The sequence below is a fragment of the Podarcis gaigeae genome (assembly GCF_964106915.1).
Source record: "Podarcis gaigeae genome assembly, chromosome: 1".
Classification (NCBI taxonomy): domain Eukaryota; kingdom Metazoa; phylum Chordata; class Lepidosauria; order Squamata; family Lacertidae; genus Podarcis; species Podarcis gaigeae.
The window spans coordinates 126,208,276-126,229,624 of NC_139678.1; the positions used below are offsets into that span (position 1 = coordinate 126,208,276).

Sequence of the window (21,349 nt, forward strand, 5' to 3'; positions counted from 1 at the left end):
TGCACCTGCTCAGCTCATGGCCCGTTTGGAAAAGTTGTGTTTTGCTTTGCAAGAGAGCAATGCCAATGTGAAGCAAGGAGGCTTCTTCTATGGGCTGCATTTTGGCTGGGTGTGAGGGATCCTGGAGGGAGGGAAATTAAACTACAAGCTGGCCACTGAGGTGTGTAGATGAGGCCTAAGTGTGTAGATGAAGCCTGCCATAAGGTTGTGGGACTATTACACCATTAGTCCCAATTGTTCAACCCACCCCGGCCTTGAAGATAAGAGTCCGCATACAAAGCATTTTGAAAGAATAGCTGGTATAATCCAGATGGAATTTAACAGGAAAACATGAGTTGATTAATATATATATGTATGTATGTATTTATTTATTTATTTTAAAAACATTAGCCCAGGTTTTTTAAATATGTACAATTTCACACATCAAACGGTGGCCTTTCCCCCTCATGAAATGCTGAAATTTGAACAGCTTGGGAAGTCCGTAATTCCAAGAGAAGGCACAAGCCCATGTGTCTTCAAAGACCCACCAGCAGTTTTTCAAGCCAGGAATCTGCATGGGCGCTTTGCAGCTACTGAGCAAAAGGGTTTGCGTGGATTGTAACATCTTTAACATGGACGTCATTAAGGGGGCGGAATGTCTTCTCGTTCACTGGCAGTTTCTCCAGCTCATCCAGGGTATCCAAGCCATCGATGACCCTGTTTGATCAGGCAAGAAATGAAAAATAGCAATGAGAACCTCCCTGCACAGAAAGGCACAAACTTCGGATGACAATTTTTCAACCTCCCGGAATGATACATCTTCTGATATACAGTGGTACCTCTGGTTAAGTACTTAATTCGTTCTGGAGGTCCGTTCTTAACCTGAAACTGTTCTTAACCTGAAGCACCACTTTAGCTAATGGTGCCTCCTGCTGCCGCCGCGCTGCTGGAGCACGATTTCTGTTCTGATCCTGAAGCAAAGTTCTTAACCCAAGGTACTATTTCTGGGTTAGTGGAGTCTGTAACCTGAAGCGTATGTAACCCGAGGTACCACTGTACATAAAAACTTAAGGCTGGCATGACCCAGTTCATGTGGCCACCAGCTCGAGTATGATGACAGAATTAAATCCTGCATTATACAATTCAATACTGTAATACTCACTTCCCAAACACGGTGTATTTCATGTCCAGGTGTGGCTGTTTGCCGTAGGTGATGAAGAACTGAGACCCATTTGTATTTGGACCATTATTTGCCATAGAAACAACTCCACGGACACTGTGCTGAGAGAGGAAGGTGCAATGGGAGTGGGGACCCAAAAACAAGGGTTTTTATTATTATTATTATAGCATTTTTCTCCTTTCACCAGATGGTCTTAAAGTGTAACACACTAAAATGCAATAAATTATTATTATATGCTACTACATCTCTGGGTTTGTTTCGTTTCCTTCCAAGCCCCCAAAAAGGGACAACTTCCCTGTTCACATAAACGTGCAGCAACAAGAAACTGTTAATGAGCAAAGCAAAACATACTTTTAAGTATTCACTGTATTCATCTTCAAATTTTCTGCCCCAAATGCTATTTCCTCCTTTTCCGGAGCCTGAAAGAACAAGAGGGATAGGGGAAGTTGGGTAGATAGGTTAGCAGGATTCCTACAAATTCAGGCACCTTTTCCCCATGTCCACAACATACACGTATCTCCCTTAAGTCCTTAGCGAATTGGTGATGACTAAGCAACAGGAGATGTCCTCTCTGGTTTCTGCTGCTGTTTGGAAAAAAAGCAAGAAATAACAAAAAGACTTTTTCAGCACATAACATCTACAGGGTAGAAAGAGCCAAAATTGGGAGGACTGAATTGTAGCTCCATTTCAGAAGCAACCTATTTATGACACTATTATTATAGAACTCAAAGGAACTTGCATTGGATTATCTAAGTGGTTTTTCGTGCAGATTCTGGTTACATTCCGCAAAGTTCCTGAATCATGTACGTTCAGATGAGGTCCAAGCCTAACCCCCTAGATTTCCCCTTCTTAAGCACCTTTCAGATGATTTAGGACTTGCATAGTTATTAGGTACTAGGGTTAAATATTACCACCAATTTCAAAGGAAACAGACATTGATCTGACTGGCTCCAATCTCTATGTTGGCAAAGGATGATATTAACAGGGCAGCATGAAGGAACCAGGTGGATGCCATCAATATCAGAGCAGAATCCACTGATCTAAGAAAAGTCTCAGCAGATTCCACTTGCAACTGACCTTTTCTGACATATTTTGTACCTTCACTAACGAGTGTTTTCTCAATTTCCTGTTGTATACAAGAAGCAGCCATTTCACTCAGAGGCTGAGCTGTGAATCAGGAGGTCGAATTGAGAATCTCCTGGTTTGCAGAGTTTCAATTCAATTCTCACCACCGTGAACTTGCCACTCTTAGAAAGATCACTATTCTCCGCATCTCAAGTCTTCATAGGCAACATGGGATATTAGAGTTGGCCTACATTATAAGTTTGCTCTAATGGGGCTCTAAAAAAAGTAAAGGTAAAGGTACCCCTGCCCGTACGGGCCAGTCTTGACAGACTCTAGGGTTGTGCGCTCATCTCACTCTATAGGCCAGGAGCCAGCGCTGTCCACAGACACTTCCGGGTCACGTGGCCAGCGTGACAAGCTGCATCTGGCGAGCCAGCGCAGCACACGGAACGTCGTTTACTTTCCCGCTGGTAAGCGGTCCCTATTTATCTACTTGCACCCAGGGGTGCTTTTGAACTGCTAGGTTGGCAGGCGCTGGGACCGAATGACGGGAGCGCACCCCGCCGCAGGGATTCGAACCGCCGACCATGCGATCGGCAAGTCCTAGGCGCTGAGGTTTTACCCACAGCGCCACCCGCGTCCCATGGGGCTCTACAAACATGCTAAGTATTATGATTTTGATGCACTGGCTACTTTTTTTGAAATATGATCTATACAGCCTGTAGCCTTGACTGGCCTTCCTTGCATATACAGTACTGCCTTTTAAAAATCAAAATTAGTATCTATTTGTTTGAAAGAATTCAATAGCACAACAACAGTTCTCATGTTGACTGATGCTTCTCTCAATGCTCCAAGAGAATGGTTTTAAGAGATATCTAACTTTAAAAAAAGGAATTACCTGTTGGATCTCCAGTCTGCACCATAAATCCTTTGATATTCCGGTGAAAAATACAGCCATTGTAGTAGTTACTAGCGCAGAGTGCCAGAAAATTCTAGAAAAAGAACCAGAAGGCTAGTTAAGAAATAAACCAGCAGTGAAATTCAAAATGGTACGAGGACATAAAATTTTGTCCCCTTTGAATCACATGTTCCTTTCTTTTCCTTTTCCTTTCCAGCACTAACTGCTGTAACCTTTAAATTATTTAAACCATTATTTTTTGCCAATCTGATTTTTTGTGGTGTTAGAAAATCCAGATTAAAATGTAACAAAATTTTGGTAAAAAAAACTGTGTGTAAAACTTGCATAGACAAGCTGCTGGCAATGGACAATAAACTCCTGCCTGGAAGAACCTTTCATCTAACCAGCATTCATTTTATATTAATATAGCTATAATGGAGAAAGTTCCACATAATTTGAGGTGTAGACACGGTCTAAAACCTCCAGACAAATTTTATACAATTTGGCATCCCTTTGTTACATACACAGTGGAAGCATCTTTTTCAAGACAACCTTGACAAATCTTGAATGATACTTGGGAATCAAATAACATATATAGTCTTCCTTTATGTGTATACAACTTTTATTCTTGCTTTTTTCTTTCATTCTTTCTTCCCTTTCCTTTTCCCCCTTTTTATTCTTGCTTGGTTTTTCATCTTTTAATTTTCATCTCTTGTTATGAAATAAAAATTTTTTACCCGAACGCCACATTCATTTATGTTACGTTCTACTATTTGCAGCCGATGGAATGAACTGAAGACTGGCTTATCTTTATCTGGTGAAACTATTTTGAAAACAGAACTTGCCTCAAAGGAAACTGGATCAGCAGGTACAGCAGACTGCCTGCTAAGGAATGAAAGCACCTATTCTAACAGGAAACAAGGATGATTCACTAACCCTACGTACCTTTTCATGTTCGATTGTACCTTAATGAGAATTAAATTTAACTGAATTATTTTATTCCATTTTTATCCAACCATTTCCTCCCAGGAGCTGAAGGTCGCATACATGATACTCCCCCTCCCCATTTAATCCCTACAAAAACCCCATGGGTGACCCAATGTCAGTGACTGACCTAATGTCATCCGGTTACCGTATTTTTTGCTCTATAAGATGCACACTTCCCCTCCTAAAAAGTAAGGGGAAATGTGTGTGCGTCTTATGGAGCGAATGCAGGAAGGAGGCTCTGCTCAGCGCTCCCTTTAAAGAGTGGAGTGGAGCGTGTGGGGCTCTTGGGGGCTTTTCCCCGAGGAGGGAGAAGGGCTGCCCTCCCTCCTCGGGGAAAAGCCCCTAATAATAATAATAATAATAATAATAATAATTTATACCCCGCCCATCTGGCTGGGCCTTCTCAGACACTCTGGGCGGCTTCCAAAAAAATTATTAAAATACTCTAATACATCAAACATTAAAAGCTTCCCTAAACAGGGCTGTCTTCAGACGTCTTCTAAAAGTCTGGTAGTTGTTGTTTGACATCTGGTGGGAGGGCGTTCCACAGGGAGGGCGCCACTACCGAGAAGGCCCTCTGCCTGGTTCCCTGTAACTTGGCTTCTCGCAGTGAGGGAACCACCAGAAGGCCCTCGGCGCTAGACCTCAGTGTCCGGGCAGAACGATGGGGGTGGAGACGCTCCTTCAGGTATACTGGACCGAGGCCGTTTAGGGCTTTAAAGGTCAGCACCAACACTTTGAATTGTGCTTGGAAACGTACTGGCAGCCAATGTAGGTCTTTTAAGACCGGTGTTATGTGGTCTCGGTGGCCGCTCCCAGTCACCAGTCTAGCTGCCGCATTCTGGATTAGTTGTAGTTTCTGGGTCACCTTCAAAGGTAGCCCCACGTAGAGCACACACTCACTCCGCACGCTCTTTAAAGAGAGCGCGGCTCTTGGGGGAGCCTTAGCCGCGCACAGCCTCTCCCGGGCAAGGGGAGCCTTCATCCCGCTACCCGGGAGAGGCTGTGCGCAGCTATCCCATAAACCAGGACAGCCAGCGGGATCACTGTGCAGCGATCCCACTTGCTGTCCTAGCTCCTAGGATTCAGAATGTTTTCCTCTTCCATAAACGAGGTGCGTCTTATGGTCTGGCGCATCTTACAGTGCGAAAAATACGGTAGCTTCATGGCTGAGTGGGGGTTTTCAACCCTGATCTCCCAGATACTAGTCCAACACACTCAACTAACTCATTGCACCGGCTCTCAATTTGGTATATGAAATCTAAACATGGAAGGTGGCTGCTCATATTATTTAACAGACAGAGGTGGGGAACCTGTGGTCCTTTAGCCTAATTTCAATAGCTCTTTGCAAGCCATCAGTTCAGACCTCTGGAAAGAGCAATGTGTCCCGCCCCCCCTCCTGTAGTGTGTATGGGGGCGTGGGGGGAGGAAAGAGAAGGGGGGGCCATCACTTACTTCACATGCCTTGGGTGCTCTTTCACAGAATAGCTCTATTTTAATTTCTCCCACATCGGTGTGTAGGGTCACAGCCTGGGGGGGGGGGGGTTGAGGAAAAATTATTATTTATTCACAGCAGTCTAGGCAAACAGCAGCGAAATCAGCAATACAATTAAGCCGGGTTATCTCAGAGCAAGAGGAGCGGCACACACAAAAGTATCTTAAAATTATTTGCAGACAGCCAAAAAGTTTAATATTTATTCTTTTATTTTATTGATTGATTGATTGATTGAATTTATATACCGCCCTATACCTGGAGGTCTCAGGGCGGTTCACAGAACAAAATCAAAATATAAAACCACAATATATATAATCAAAATAAAAGCAACAACCCAGTAACGCACACCGCCCCCCCCCCAAATTCTGTTTAGCTATCCTTCTGCAAGTAAAGTAATGCATTTCCACAACTAGTTAGCTTCACCTCCACCCCGGCCCAGGTGTCTGGCTCAGAATGAACACAGAGAATATCAGGATGCAAACAAAACTCTCCCTTCAAACAGGCAGGTTTTCTGATTGTGGAAACATGACCCCTCTTGCAGGAATTACAATGCAAGGAGGTATGAACATTCAACCGGCTTCCGCAAAGATGCTTCAGGAATGTTTAGGGAAAAGGCCTAAAGAACATTTGCGCTGAAGTCCTGATCAAGTCTGCAGCCCAGAGGAAAAAATAATTCAACTGCAGGGTATTTATGTAGGACACATTCTATGCATATGACACAGGAAGTACATGCAACTGAGTTAAAGGTCACAGTCTGGGAAGTGGGGAAGAATTAAAATCTTAAATCAAGCATGCACACCATTAGTTTTTAGTTAAAGCTATCCAATCCAGGCTTTATATGTTTTATATAATTATTACTGTATTGATTTTGTTCATTTGTTTCAATGTTTTTATTGTGTTTTATTGCATTTTACATGTACGGTAGACCCGCAACTTTGGCACATTTAACTTGTGTGCATTCGGCTTTATGCACTCGGTAAAACAATAACAATGAAAGGGAAGGCGGAAACTTTTGCAATCCCAGCTGCCACGGCACCCAATGTGTTTTCACTATGCATGATTTTGGCTTTATGCACTATCCATGGAATGTTAACCACGTCAGTTGCAGGTCTACTGCATTGTAAATTGCTTTTTAACGTAAAGTGATATACAAGTCTAAGAAACAAAACCACTTTTTTAAAATTGAGAGGATTACCGAGATAATGTGTGAGAAGCAATTTATACTATCATTATTATTATTTATTATTAATAATAATTGATTCTATATGGTGCCCTATACAGTCCTACCTTGGATTGAATATGCTTCGAGTTGAGTGCATACGAGTTGCGCTCTGCGGCAACCCAGAAGTAATGGAGCGCATTACTTCTGGGTTTCGCCACTTGCGCATGCGCTCAAAATGAAGTCACTCGCATGCGCAGAAGCGGTGAAAAGCGACGCGTGCATGCGCAGACGTGCCATCGCTAGTTACATTTGCTTCTAGATGCGAACGGGGCTCCGGAACGGATCCCGTTCATATCTAGAGGTACCACTGTACCCGGAAATCTCAGGGCGGTTCACAGAACAAAATCAAAGTATATAACCACAAAATATATAATCAAAATAAAAACAATTGGACTACTAAATAACTGTATTATGAAACTAAACTGGAAGATTATTTATGGAAGTCTCCAATGGTTATCTTAAAAGCAGATAGGATACTGGAACAACCAGACTTACCATCTTTGCTGGCCAGGAATGCAAAGCATATCAGAAGAGGCAACAGCATCTGAACCTGTCAGGATTTCACAATTCTGCAGCAACAGAAGACAGAGCATCATGATTTGCCATGGGAGGTGGGAGAGAGAGAGAGCACCTAAATTCAGTTTGTTGCTTCTTCTTTTTTAAGAAGATTACCAACAGCAACATCATAATCTTACCCATTTTGCCTTCACCCACTCCTTGCTATATTTAAAAAAATGGCTGATATTTTTTCTAAGATAATAAGCTACCCAAAAGAAAAAAAGCAATCTCATCTATTCACCATTGATATAACAACAACCCCATTTTGGGATCCCCTCCACATAGATATATTTTGTTTTCCCTCTCCATGGGAACCTTTAAATTTGAGAGATTCTGCATTTCCTATCTGGAAATAATAAGTACATGTCTATCCTTAAGAATCAGGTGATCTGACCTTCAGGACAGCTCTAAACATTATTCCCCACCCCTGTCTCTCACACTCCTGTCATTCATGTACATCTACATCAATGTTAAAGCTATTTAATATTAGGTAAAGGGACCCCTGACTGTTAGGTCCAGTCGTGGCCGACTCTGGGGTTGCGGGGCTCATCTTGCTTTATTGGCCAAGGGAGCCGGCATACAGCTTCCGTGTCATGTGGCCAGCATGACTAAGCCGCTTCTGGCAAACCAGAGCAGCGCACGGAAATGCTGTTTACCTTCCCGCCAGAGCAGTACCTATTTATCTACTTGCACCTTGACGTGCTTTCGAACTGCTAGGTTGGCAGGAGCAGGGACCGAGCAACGGGAGCTCACCCTGTCGCAGGGATTTGAACCACCGACCTTCTGATTGGCAAGTCCTAGGCTCAGCGTTAAAGCTACATTTAATACTGAGGTAGCACTGTGATAGGAATTTTATGGTCTTAGATATATGGTAATGTTCATAAGTGTACTAACCAAGCATGTACATAGATCAGCACAGGAAGACCAACCAGGAACCATTTTGATTCCTAAACTGAGCAAATGTTTTCTCTGCAAGGTCAAAGTGGGAAACCTCCCCATTGTCTTTTTCCACACAAATCCTGTCTTAAGGGCACATTTAAGATATGAATAGGGTGTGCTCCTGTGACATGGCCCAGGAACTAAGTATTTATCATTACAAAAGACTGGCCAGGCTCCCCAGGAAATCCAATCAAGTAACCTGCCAGACAGAAGATAAAGGACAGGAGGAAAACATTCAAATTTCTGTTTAAAGACCGCCTTTTCTGTGATGTAGTTGTGATGTATCTGAGGGGTGGTCTTAGGTTACACCCCTTCTGTGATGTATGTATGATGTTTCTGGCGGTGGTCTTGATCTTCAGGGTGGCAATTTCAGAAGTCTTTATATGGCCTTGCGAGCCATTTTTCTGGGTTCTTCCTCTCTTCTGCGGGTGAGGGGAGCACCCTGTTGCAACAGATCAATAAAGATCAAGCTTGCTAGCTGCTTTGCTTCTCAATATTCTCTGGTTGGCCTCTGTTATTCTCTCCTACCAATAGGGAACCTATGTAAGGACTCTATATGGGCTCTTGGATACCCCATAAGGGAAAAGGACAATTTTTGTTTACAACAACTGTATACAGAAACACATAGCATTCTGGTTTCACCAAATCCATTGTTTTGTGCAACCTAATCTAGGGGTGCCAACTTGAATACAATATGGGGGGACCCCTTGGCCCCTAGGACTTGGCTCCTATGACGTGATCCTAAGCATGTTTACTCAGAAGTAAACACCACTGAACTCGGTTGGGACTTACATCCAAAGAGCAAAGATATACCGGTAACCTAATCTGAAGAATACACGCTGAGTTCAGGAGCACTTTCTCCCAGGTAAGTCAAATAACAGGGACGCAGCATCCTTCATTTTTTTTTTTTTTGCTACTTTGTTTAGGTAAAATTTTGATGTTTGATGTTTTAGCATGTTTTTAATATTCTGTTGGGAGCCGCCCAGAGTGGCAGATGGCCGGGGTAAGAAAAAGAAGAAGGAGGCCAGTGAAAATCAAGGCTGCTACTGCAGCTACGAACTCTTGTTTTATTGTTTATTGTTGCAGAAATACGTTTCGATCAACCCGCTTCATCTCCACCCATCCACCCCGCTGCAAATGGACAGATCCTGCACTGCTAAAGGGTCGGGCTCTGATCCTGCGCCGCTCGCCGCTTACCTAAGAAGGGACGGCAACGTGGGCGCCGCTTTGCTCCTCGTGGGACCCGGGCAGGAAGTAGCGCTTCCCGGAGCCTGGGAGCCCGCCGGGAGGGCAGGAGGCGGCGCCGGATTTGGGCCGCGCAGCGAAGGAGGAGCCGAGCAGAGTCAGGCCTGAGTGGGCTCCGGTTTTGCCTGATCCTCGTTCTGCACGCTCTGTAAGTACCAAGAAAAATGTACCAAGGAAAAAAAACCAAGAAAAATGCATGCAAGAAAATGCATGCAGGGCTTGGGTTTTTAAAAATTATTATTGTCTCTTTGCACAGAATAACATCCGTCTCCCTGCCCTCTTCCTACTCACCTCTTTATTCGCTCCGCCACACTTTCACTTTTGGGGCGTTCATATTAAAGCATATTCTCTACCCCTGAAATACTTAATAGAAGGATTTTATAAAAGACAAGCACAGGATTCTTGTGCTTGTCCTTTCGATTTTTGGCCCACTAGGTTATTCTAACTGGAATGGAGGTGGGGTTTTTTGGTAATGTGTCATTGAACACTAGGGAGGCTGCTTTTCTAGATTCACTTCTGTGAGAGTAGGTCTCTTAAGATCTTGCTTTATCTTGAGCTCCCCACCTTTCGCCCCCCCCCAAAGATTTATTGGGTTTTCACAAAATTAAAAAAAACACTAACAAATAAACAGACAAACATAAATCATAACCTTATTAAAACTAATCTTCTTAACATTGTTAAGTGACTTCCTCCTATCCCCCTAGTTGGATTTCAATGAATATCATTTTAACGGTTTTCCAAATCAAAGTTATTAAAACCTTAACACTTAACACGAGTCATTCTTCCCAATTCAGCATTAAACATAATAATTCATCGCTTTTCCCCCTTAGAGGGTTTTTTCTTTTAAAAGAGTAGCCCCGATAATTTCCACTGTGATGAGCTTTTTACCTTTACCTATGAGTTTTTAAAACCAGCTGTTCAAAAAAAGTATGGATTGAGAATAAATGGAGAGAAGATTTATTTGCAGTGGAGGGGACATTTCTCTCCCCCACCAAAAAACTGGGGAGACTTCGGCTGTTACCACATTATTAGAGAAATGAAAGTTTGGATGAGGCCAGCAATTGTGTTGTTTGCTGCTACAGTGTAAATTCCTTGGATGCAAAATTTCTTCAAAATCTAGTACACAGTAGTGCTCAAGCTCAGCTATAGCACTGCAAAGAGGCGCACAATTTTTTCATCCCCATGGTTAATCCTGTGAACAGTGGTTCTGAACCTTTTTGTCAAAACACTTCACTTTGGACAAAAGTTTGGTGGAATCCTTGCTGCTAAAATCCTGTCCATGGTTGGCTCATGACAGATGTAACATTCACAGAGAAGATGTTATGATTGGGAAATTTCCTGTCCTGCAAAGTTTATTTGTCATTCATTTTCAGTTCTGCATTAAACAAGAGTTGTTTTAAATTCTTAAGGGGTGTCATCTTATTCTATTGCATCTTACCCCAGATGTTTAGAAAGCTTGTAGGAGTTTTGTTTTAGTCTTATTCTACTGTGGGCTTAATCTTCTGCATGTTTTAAATTACGGTTGTACATTTTTTTAGTGATAATTTTATTGGGTTATCTTTTATTGTAAACCAGGGGTCGGCAAGGTTTACCTCGCCTGGGCCGGTTCACTACAGCAGAGATCACTGTGTGGGCCAGATTGTGTGTGTGTGTGAGCATGTGCGCCCACGATTTCCAGCGTCTGTGTCTGTGCAGACATGATTTTTGGCGCATGGTGCTGCAGAAGCAAGTCCCCTCGCTGTGCCAGTTTAGCGCAGCACATGGGGACTCACCAAGCGGGCGACTCGGCGCGTGGGCCAGTTAAACAACGCCCGGCCCATGGGCCTTAGGTTGCCTAAAGGTAAAGGGACCCCTGACCATTAGGTCCAGTCGTGACCGACTCTGGGGTTGCGGTGCTCATCTCGCTTTACTGGCCGAGGGAGCCGGCGTACAGCTTCTGGGTCATGTGGCCAGCACGACTAAGCTGCTTCTGGTGAACCAGAGCAGCGCATGGAAACACCGTTTACCTTTCCGCCGGAGCGGTACCTATTTATCTATTTGCACTTTGACGTGCTTTCGAACTGCTAGGTTGGCAGGAGTTGGGACCGAGCAATGGGAGCTCACCCCATTTCGGGGATTTGAACCACTGACCTTCTGATCAGCAAGCCCTAGGCTCTGTGGTTTAGACCACAGCTCCACCCGCGTCCCTCTTTAGGTTGCCTACCCCTGTTGTAAACCTCCCTGAGGTTTCTCTACACTTGGTATATAAATTTTATGAAATAAAATAAATATTGATAGACCTACTGATTTTTTCTTCTTCCTTACCTTTCAGGTTCTTTAGGAACCTGTATGCAACTGACACGGATTCCGAGGCAGTTCTTGCACATACGGTCTTTGATCAATTTGACTGTGCGATCCTTCATGGATCTGAAGGTTCTCATTTCTTCCCTTAATGATTTTGCTTCGCTCTCTCTGGCCGAAAGTTGGGACAATGTGGGGCTCCTGGTTGAGCCAAGCCCTCCCCATTCTGTCCGCACCCTCTTCTTGACCAATGACCTCACAGAGGAAGTGATGGAAGAAGCCCTGCAGAAGAAGGCCGATCTCATTCTCTCTTACCACCCGCCTATTTTCCAACCACTGAAACGTGTCACATGGAAAACGTGGAAGGAACGTCTTGTGATCCGAGCCTTGGAGAACCGAATTGGCATTTATTCTCCACATACTGCGTATGATGCTATACCTCATGGAGTCAATAACTGGCTTGCAAAGGGACTTGGTGAGACATTACTGTTTTTAAATATAAAATGAATGTCAAAATTTATATACTGGGATGGGACATGCATGAAGAAAACCAACCATAACTTATCAGCACTTTTTTAAAATAAAAACAACACTTAATGTTCCTCCTAACATTTAATGTTGATATTTTCTGCTCTTGGACACCAAGCTCAATGGCTTGCAAAAGGATGGCTGTGTCAGTGAATGTAGATGCTGCCCTATTATACTGAAGCAGTTCAGATGTGAGTTCACAGCCAATCTCTTCACCATGTTTAAGTGCTTAGGAATGGACTGCGGGCTCACACTCACACACATATTCCTGACCTGTGGCACAAGTTTCATCAATTCAGCCTATTTTCTACTTTTGACTTGTTTGTGGAATCAGCACGGTCTGCATTCCAGTTCACCAGCTGAATCTGGATTGCATTTGCCATTCATCTTCTGAAAAAATCTGACCTGGCTCTTTGATATCAACGTAGTCTGATGACATCTAAATGTAGTCATTGCAGTCACACGCCCGCAGTCTCGGTCTGAGCCTAGGCTAGGAGGCAATCTAGGATCTTCGCATGTTCCACCCTGAGTTCCTCGGAATAAGGGAGGGATTTAATTATAAATGAAGGGACACGGGTGGCACTGTGGGTTAAACCACAGAGCCTAGGACTTGCCAATCAGAAGGTCGGCGGTTTGAATCCCCGCGACAGGGTGAGCTCCCATTGCTCGGTCCCTGCTCCTGCCAACCTAGCAGTTCGAAAGCACGTCAAAGTACAAGTAGATAAATAGGTACCGCTCTGGCAGGAAGGTAAACGGCGTTTCCGTGCGCTGCTCTGGTTCACCAGAAGTGGCTTAGTCATGCTGGTCACATGACCCGGAAGCTGTACGCCGGCTCCCTTGGCCAATAAAGCGAGATGAGCACCGCAACCCCAGAGTTGGTCACGACTGGACCTAATGGTCAGGGGTTCCTTTACCTTTTTATAATTATAAATAAACGCTGCCATAGAATCACTGCATGGTTATAGGAAGAGAGAGGTCTAACACAGACCTAAATGGTGACTAGGGCTTTATGAAATGAACTGCCTTTCTAAAGCAGTGGAGAACATTGTCTTTCTGTACATCCAATTTGCTGGCAGATTTCCCAACCTGGTGCCCTCTGGATGTTGTTGGACTTGAGCTCCTGTCGTGTGTCCAGTGACCATTGCTGGCTGAAGCTGATGGGTGCTTGGAGACATGGCTAAAATCTTATGATATCTGCTTTCAGAAAATACGGCATCTGGTTGCAAGGAAGATAGAACTTTGCCATGTGTGTTGTACAAATCCTTTAACGTGCTACTATTCTTTTTCCTCAGGTGCCTGCACCTTTGCTCCCTTGCAGCCTGCAACAGCTTCCAGTTACCCCACAGGGGGGTCTTTCCGTGTTGAGTTTACTGCTTGCCCGGACGACAACCTAGACACAATTTTGTCCAGTTTGCGTGGGGTGCCAGAGGTGTCGCTTATCACAACTGTTCCTGCCAGGTAATGTTGAAGGCTACCCAAGGTGTTTCACTCTAAACAGAAACCAACAATTCTGGCGGGTGGCCTTGCTGGCCCAGTCAGATATTGTGGTTTGCCAACCCCTTTTTCTGCAGACAATCCAATTCCCTAGATAATCTAATCCAAAAGTGACTAGTGTATGAATAAGACCAGGCCCTGTTTTTCCAGGAAAGGGCTCAACTGGCATACAAGTATAGGAGCAAATTGTGGAATGATGCGTTTAAGAATCTTGGTTTGGTGTTAATGACTTTTAACGAATGTTTGGTATATTGGTTTACATTTAGAAAGTAACTTGCCCTGGGATTGCTGTGTGGTGAAAAGCAGGATAGAAATTTAATGTATGAATTAAATAAGATATTGCTGGTAAAGCCATTTCTGGCTACTTTGAGCACCCAGGAGCAGGGCTACATCCAGAAAACCCCAAACCTTCAGAGGGAAGGCAACTCTTTCCAGAACATGCAAAATACCTCCTAAGATCACTAGATCCTCTAGTTCCCAGTATGTCCATCTTAACTGGATAAAGCTTCCATTTCTTCATCCTCATCCAATCCATACCTGCCACCAGACACTACAACAGAATTTCTACTATAACCCCCAATATCATATTATGGGAGATGAGTGAGCATTGTGGATATCGTGAGAGCCAGTGTGGTGTAGTGGTTAAGAGTGGTAGACTCGTAATCTGGTGAACCAGGTTCGCGTCTCCGCTCCTCCACTTGCAGCTGCTGGGTGACCTTGGGCCAGTCACACTTCTCTGAAGTTTCTCAGCCTCACTCACCTCACAGAGTGTTTGTTGTGGGGGAGGAAGGGAAAGGAGAGTGTTCGCCGCTTTGAGACTCCTTAAAGGGAGTGAAAGGCGGGATATCAAATCCAGAGTTAAAGATATGGGTGATACCCTGCCGTGAACATTTGAATGACCTGACCCAACCTTTTCAAAGAGAGGTTAGCATGGAAGAGGAGATGGATCCTTGTTCTACACCTGTGGCCCTGCAGCTGTTGTTGGACCCCAACTCTCATCAGTCCCAACTAGGAGCCAGTAATGAGAGATGACGGCACAGAGTCCACCAACGTCTGGAGGGCCAAAGACCATGGATGGGGTAGAGAAGCAGCAGGAGCTTCTGAGCCTACTTTCAAGAGAGCACTGGAGTTAATGTTATTCACCCAAAGCATAATTAGTAGATCACAACTGATATATTTTTTAAAAAGAATATTAAAAAGTTACAATTTCCTCAAGGGTTGAAGGGGAAGAGCAGACGCGAGTCGGCGTGAACTGCACCCAGCAAGCCTTGCTGCACGTGGTGGCCCTGCTCTCCCAGAACAGTCTTCTCTATCAAAAGACTGAAATCGTATCATTACAGAAGGTAAGTCACACGTGTGCATGGAAAGAGAGAATTCTAAGAATTGGGAGGCATCGCGAGGATCATCTAAAGGTAAAGGTAAAGGACCCCTGACAGTTAAGTCCAGTCGCGAACGATTCTGGGGTTGCAGCGCTCATCTCGCTTTACTGGCTGAGGGAGCCAGCGTTTATCCACAGACAGTTTTCCCGGGTCATGTGGCCAGCATGACTAAGCCGCTTCTGGCGAAACCAGAGCAGCGCACGGAAACACTGTTTACCTTTCCACCGGAGTGGTACCTATTTATCTGCTTGTACTTTGATGTGCTTTCGAACTGCTAGGTTGGCAGGAGCAGGGACCGAGCAACGGGAGCTCACCCCATCATCACGGGGATTCGAACTGCTGACCTTCTGATCGGCAAGCCCTAGGCTCTGTGGTTTAGACCACAGAGCCACCCGCGTCCCCGAGGATCATCTAGCCCTGCAGAAATATGCAGCTGTCTCATACAGGGATCGAGCTTGCAACCTTGGCATTATCAGCACCATGCTTTAAGAACTGAGCCATCCAGGCTTGCTTTGAGGAAGGGGTCTGGCCTGAGGCTGCAGAATATACCGTGCTCTGATGGAAGAGTAGAGACTTCTATCTTAGGAAGGAGGTGGAATGAATGGGCCAGCCACCTCAATGAGCTTAAAAGAGCCCCTCCCCTTCTCCATCACTAACCCTTGATGCACAGCTTGTCTGTCCATATCTTTGTTGTTTAGTTGTTTAGTCATGTCCAACTCTTCGTGACCCCATGGACCAGAGCACACCAGGCACTCAGGTCTTCCACTGCCTCACGTAGTTTGGTCACACTCATGTTAGTAGCTTTGAGAACACTGTCCAACCATCTCGTCCTCTGTCGTCCCCTTCTCCTTGTGCCCTCCATCTTTCCCAACATCAGGGTCTTTTCCAGGGAGTCTTCTCTTCTCATGAGGTGGCCAAAGTATTGGAGCCTCAGCTTCAGGATCTGTGCTTCCAGTGAGAACTCAGGGCTGATTTCCTTCAGAATGGATAGGTTTGATCTTCTTGCAGTCCATGGGACTCTCAAGAGTCTCCTCCAGCACCATAATTCAAAAGCACTGTCCATATCTACTTAACGTCATATTGCAAGTGTGGGGAACTTTGGGATTGCTGAACTATAACTCTGAGCAGCCCCAGCAAGCATGGCCCATGACCAGGAATGATGGGAGTTGTAGTTCAGCAGCATCTGAGGTCCTATTATATTGGATGTGTGTGTGTGTCTCACACACCATTTTGAAGCCTCTGGGTAACTGTTTCCCTGCACTGTTAGCTTGATTCTGTTTGGAGGGTTGCTGTGCCCTGCCTCTAGGATAAGCTTAAGAAGCCAAGAGAGGTCTTTCCTGGGTGTGAGAGAGAAGATTGGGAACTGACTGAGATGGGTAGAGGGCAAGATTCCAAACGCTTATTTTATGCAGCAAATGTTAATCGCTTTCCTCTGCCATGTACCGTATTTTTCGCTCTATTGGACGCAGTTTTTCCCCTCCAAAAATTGAGGGGAAATGTGTGTGCGTCCTATGGAGCGAATGCAGGCTTCTGCCGTAGCCGTGCGCAACCCCTCCGGCAGGGAGAGGCTGCACGGGGCTAAAGGGGAAGCCAAAGCAGCGAGCGGGATCCATCCCGCTCGCTGCCTTGCCTTCTTCCATAGCTGCGCGCAACCCCTCCACAAGGAGAGGCTTCACGGGGTTATGGATTCTTTAGCCCTGCGCAGCGTCTCCCGGCAAGGAGAGGCTGCACGGGGCTAAAGGGGAAGCCTAAGCAGTGAGCAACGAGAGGTTGTGTGCAGCCTGTACGCTGCTCTTTGGGGCTGGGGGGGGGGAAATATTTTTTCCCTTGATTTCCCCCCCTAAAAACTGGGTGCGCCCTATGGTCCGGTGCGCCCTATGGTGCAAAAAATACGGTAATCTCATGGAGGCTATAATGTGTTGATCCAGATGTGGATGCAACTGCTGTTTTCTGGCAGTGCTTCCCACTAGTTTAGTTGCTGGTAGGGTGGGGCGTAGGATGAGCTGCTGCAATGACAGAAAAGGTGACCAGGAAGTTGTGGCTGCATCCACTATTTGAAGACAGTTTGGGATCCATTTATGTCCTGAGACTCCAGTTACAGCCCGTTCCTGTGCATTTTTGCTGAAGTCCATGGGGCCTGCTCCCAGGTAGGAATGCAAAGGCTCTCAGTCTTTCTGTTGGCACATCAAAAATTAAAATAACTGACAACTTTTTCATATCGAAAAATCAGAACTCCTATTAGATTAAACAAGTTCCGTTTCAAATACTGAAATACTAAATAAGATGGATAACAATGTGTAATAGAAAAAGAAGTATGAAATTAGGTTAAAGGTATGTGAAAGAAAGTAATAGAAGTAATAGAAGAAATTGCAATTGAGTAGATTGGAAGTCTAACACAAAGGTGGGGTGAGGGGTGGTGGATGGTGATGGGAAAAGGAATTATCTGTGGGATTGAGTGTAGGTATGTTTGAACACTTTTAAGAATTGTATGAAATGTATGTTTGCATATTTGTAATATATGTGTATTAATGCTGAATTATTTTAACAATAAAAACTTTTCAAAAAAACATTAAAATAACTTATTAGAAAGAATAACAAATTACATGAAATAGTCCAGGGGTTCAGAAACTGCAGTGTTTCTGTGGATCTGTGGATGAAGATAGGAGGTGGCACATCCACTGCATTACATACGCGTATTGTTGTACTGCTTATATTGTATTTGGTATTATTGCAATTTGCATTGTATGGCATTCCAAGTAATACGAAACGCAATGTATAAAAAAAGGAAAGGAGCAATAAAATTGCAATGATGTCCCACAAGTGCATTTAAAATGGTTAAAACAGGCAGAAGAATCAGGAAGCAGCCTGTCCAGACTTTCAGTGGCCCACGAGAGGAAAACGTTTGGGAACAACAGTCCTTTAAAAGTATCACGTCTTTGGAAACGTGCTTGTATTTAGGGAAACTGTCACTTGTTGAAGTGGGCCGAGATGTGTGTAAGCCCTTCTAAAGGAACTCTTTAATTTTTGCTTCTCCTCAGCCTCTTCTTGAAGATACTGGCATGGGACGCTTGTGTGTACTGAAGGAGCCAGCTTCTATTTCCGTCTTGGTTGAACGAGTGAAAAGCCACTTAAGACTGTCTCATATTCGCCTAGCCCTTGGAGCTGGAAAATCATTGGGTATGGTATTTCCTCATATGAAAAAACATTGGGCCACAGACATGCATTACTTACTTCCTGTAAATGGTCTATTGCTCTGTATGCAACAGGAGAATGTCTACTTGCTGCAGCAAAGAGAGCTAGTTAATTCTGAAGTGACTGTTTTTCTTCCTTCTGTTAAACGGGGGCAGCCCATGTATCCATGTAAGCAGCCTTCAGATCCTTGAAGGAAAGGCAGGTTATAAATATTATAAAACACTGCTTGAATGCCAGTCTTGGCCATACACAATCTTAATGGGGCTTACGTCCAAGTAAATATCTTTGAGTTCAGTGGGACTTCCTCTCTAGTAAGCGTGTTTAGAATTGCAGAAGTAAAAGTGACTAAAGCAAGTTCAGACAGTCTATAATTGGACCAGCTGGAACTTCTGGAAATGGTTTAAAAACATGCACACAAAGAGAAAGCAGATCCAAACGAATGTCTTCTGAACAGAACATCTTTTTGAGGGTAGGCTAAAAATAATTATAATTCCGTCTCAAAATGGGGAACATGGAACAATTGAAGCGGTGAAGCTCACTACGATTTGTGGAGGACTTAACTTGGTTTTATAGCATTATATGGATCTAGGATGTAGGCTTTGACTGCTTGCCCACCTGGGCTGTGTGGTATCTTCCTGGCAACAGCTCCTTATGGTCTTCGGCTGCTGGAGGTTTTTCAGGGTATTGCGACCAGGGTTTACTTACGCTGGAGTTTGGTTGTGGGAGCTGAACATGAGGCTTCCTGTAAGCAAAATGTGCTCTTCTGCCAAGTTATAGCCTCCTCCTGTTGAAAACTGCATAATGCTCCTTGGCACAGGGGTGGGGAACCTGCTGCCCTCTGGACCGATGTTGTTGGACCTCAACTCTCATCAGACCCTTGGGAGAGCCACAGGTTCCTCAGTCTCCCTGAGAGGACCGACGGTGTAACAATGTGGTTTTACCATTTTGTAGAATCCCAGGTGAAGGTGGTTGCCCTTTGCGCTGGCTCAGGAAGTAGTGTTCTGAAAGGCACAGAAAGTGATCTCTATCTCACAGGTAAGAACCTCTCATTAATAATGCACTCAAAGAACCTGTTTGGTTGCTGTCAGGGAAGATTGGTGAGTGCCAGCAGACATAAGAGTCCAGGAATCCAGCCTTATTTACAGGATTTATAGGTTTCTTCTTGCTATTTACAAAGAGCTCTGAGAGTCAGCCTGCATCATGGTGAGTCAGTTGCAGAGACTGAAGCAGCTTTCGTTTTCTTCCAGCATATCCACTTCCTGAACCCACCCACCCCCTTCCTTCCTCTGCCCCGGAAGTGGCTCCCCCCTCTCTGATTCACTGCTTCCTGACAGCCCTTCGTCACCCTCCTCGTCCAAGGAAGTACAGCTGCTAAGTAACGGAGGCTTATCTCTGTAAGTCCCCATTCTCTCCCCCTTCTCTGCCTCCAATTCCCTGACAGTTGTCTAGGAATCGAGGTAGCAAAGACACTGGGTTTAACGGTTAAACCAAAGGGGCAGAGAGAAGAGCAGGAAGTATAACACACATGGAAATCTCGTGTCGCAGATTTAATTAAGTCTTGGGGAGAAGGGAAAAGGTGAGATGCAGGAAACAGGCACAAAAGAAAGATGGCGGATTGGGTAGGGATGCAAGAGCCATGCACAGCCTTCAGTTTCCTGCAATGCATCCTCATGGTTCTATGGGAAATTGGAAAATGAAGCTTTTTGGTACCTAGGAGGCCTCTTCCTCAGCAGTGAACTTGCCTGGATTGAGCCCAGGTCGATCTTTCTTGAAACCTGTGTTCACATCACTACATTTTTTTAAAGTATGCATTGTACTCCGCTTTTCAGCCAATGCCTGTAAGATCACTAACCAACACGGCTATTGGCTCTTTTCTGTCTTAATTACAAGCGAAGTGCCCAAGTCCTAATCAATAACCAGTATCTTAATTATATTGGTAGGAGAGATGTCCCACCATGACGTACTGGATGCTGTTTCCAAAGGGATAAGCGTGATCTTGTGCGAGCACAGCAACACTGAGCGAGGCTTTCTGCTGGAGCTGCAAAAAGAGCTGGCTGGTCACCTTCAGAACAAGATCTGTATCGTAGTTTCTGAGACAGACAGAGACCCCCTTCAAGTGGTATAGCAAAAGTGTGAGGTCCAGAACATCAGACTGTATTTAACATACAAAAATATAAAACGGGAGAGGCTCTGGTTAAAAGCACAATATGGTTTTCAAAGTGCTAGGGATAACCTGCCTGGAAATAAATGGCTGACTGACAATCTGTTTGCAAAATGTGACATTCTTTATCACAACTGAGAACGATGTGCCCTGCTATTTAATTTTTATTCCACATAATCAAATGCTTTGTATTTTTGGGCAGCTGATACTGTTATCTCATCTTACTGCATTTTACCTTGTGGGGTAGGCAGTTCTCAAGGGGAGCAGAGCTCTCTCTCTCTAAGGCGGGGTGCGATCAGTCAGGCAAAAGACTAAGCACTGGGAAGGTGAGAGAAGAATTTCAACAGCACTTCCTCCTGGGTGATGTGAAGCTTCCCTCCATAGTAAGGAGGCATTAGCTTCCCAGAAGTGTAAAGAGGGGGGTACCTGATGGAGAACTATAAGGGCACCAAAGCAAAGAGGCACTAGCAACGTAACACCATTTGTGGGGCCCCAAAGAGGACTTCTGGGTATAGGTTCACAGGGTTGCAGCTAAAATCACGCTTTGATTGGTCGCCTTAGCACAAAAAATAATCAGGAATTTTAGGAAAAAACTATTTCTCAACTTCACTTTGGGAATTTTATGCTGTGCAAGGAATCTCTCCCCCCCCCCCCCCAAAGAAAGCACTTCTACCTGACAGCTAGCTTTTTTATTCTGGAAAATGTAAGACAAAAAATAAGCTAAACCAATGATTTATGCAGTACATG

General features: G+C 44.6%; 2 protein-coding genes across 4 annotated transcripts; one reads left to right on the top strand and one right to left on the bottom strand.

Annotated features, from left to right (window-relative positions):
* Positions 1-353: 353 nt before the first annotated feature.
* Positions 354-9,630, bottom strand: PPIL3 (peptidylprolyl isomerase like 3). Its single transcript, XM_083715438.1, has 7 exons — positions 9,521-9,630; positions 7,322-7,395; positions 5,565-5,639; positions 3,123-3,216; positions 1,511-1,578; positions 1,142-1,260; positions 354-696 (listed from the first exon to the last, which is right to left on the bottom strand). The coding sequence occupies exons 2-7, from the start codon at positions 7,322-7,324 to the stop codon at positions 570-572; spliced, it is 486 nt and encodes a 161-aa protein (XP_083571564.1). The 5' UTR covers positions 7,325-7,395; positions 9,521-9,630; the 3' UTR covers positions 354-569.
* NIF3L1 (NGG1 interacting factor 3 like 1) lies at positions 9,593-20,703 on the top strand. 3 transcript variants are annotated; one of them, XM_083712941.1, is made up of 8 exons: positions 9,620-9,716; positions 11,144-11,219; positions 11,880-12,323; positions 13,669-13,834; positions 15,087-15,213; positions 18,288-18,426; positions 19,393-19,476; positions 20,382-20,703. In XM_083712941.1, exons 3-8 carry the CDS (start codon positions 11,897-11,899, stop codon positions 20,564-20,566), a joined length of 1,128 nt encoding a protein of 375 aa, XP_083569067.1. In that variant the 5' UTR covers positions 9,620-9,716; positions 11,144-11,219; positions 11,880-11,896; the 3' UTR covers positions 20,567-20,703. The 3 variants fall into 3 exon arrangements, with proteins under 3 accessions (XP_083569069.1, XP_083569068.1, XP_083569067.1); XM_083712943.1 differs by lacking the exon at positions 11,144-11,219 and having other exon boundaries at positions 9,593-9,716; XM_083712942.1 differs by lacking the exon at positions 11,144-11,219 and having other exon boundaries at positions 9,613-9,707.
* Positions 20,704-21,349: the final 646 nt, after the last annotated feature.

What these genes read in the sequence shown, in the direction of transcription:
- NIF3L1 (XM_083712943.1), top strand. Translation starts at nt 11,897, where the DNA reads ATGCAACTGACACGGATTCCGAGGCAGTTCTTGCACATACGGTCTTTG. An exon ending in ATCACAACTGTTCCTGCCAG is followed by an intron (nt 13,835 to 15,086) that starts GTAATGTTGAAG and finishes AATTTCCTCAAG; the next exon opens with GGTTGAAGGGGAAGAGCAGA. An exon ending in AAGTGATCTCTATCTCACAG is followed by an intron (nt 19,477 to 20,381) that starts GTAAGAACCTCT and finishes TTATATTGGTAG; the next exon opens with GAGAGATGTCCCACCATGAC.
- PPIL3 (XM_083715438.1), bottom strand. An exon ending in AATACAGTGAATACTTAAAA is followed by an intron (nt 1,261 to 1,510) that starts GTATGTTTTGCT and finishes TTCCTCTCTCAG; the next exon opens with CACAGTGTCCGTGGAGTTGT. An exon ending in AAATACACCGTGTTTGGGAA is followed by an intron (nt 697 to 1,141) that starts GTGAGTATTACA and finishes CTGATCAAACAG; the next exon opens with GGTCATCGATGGCTTGGATA.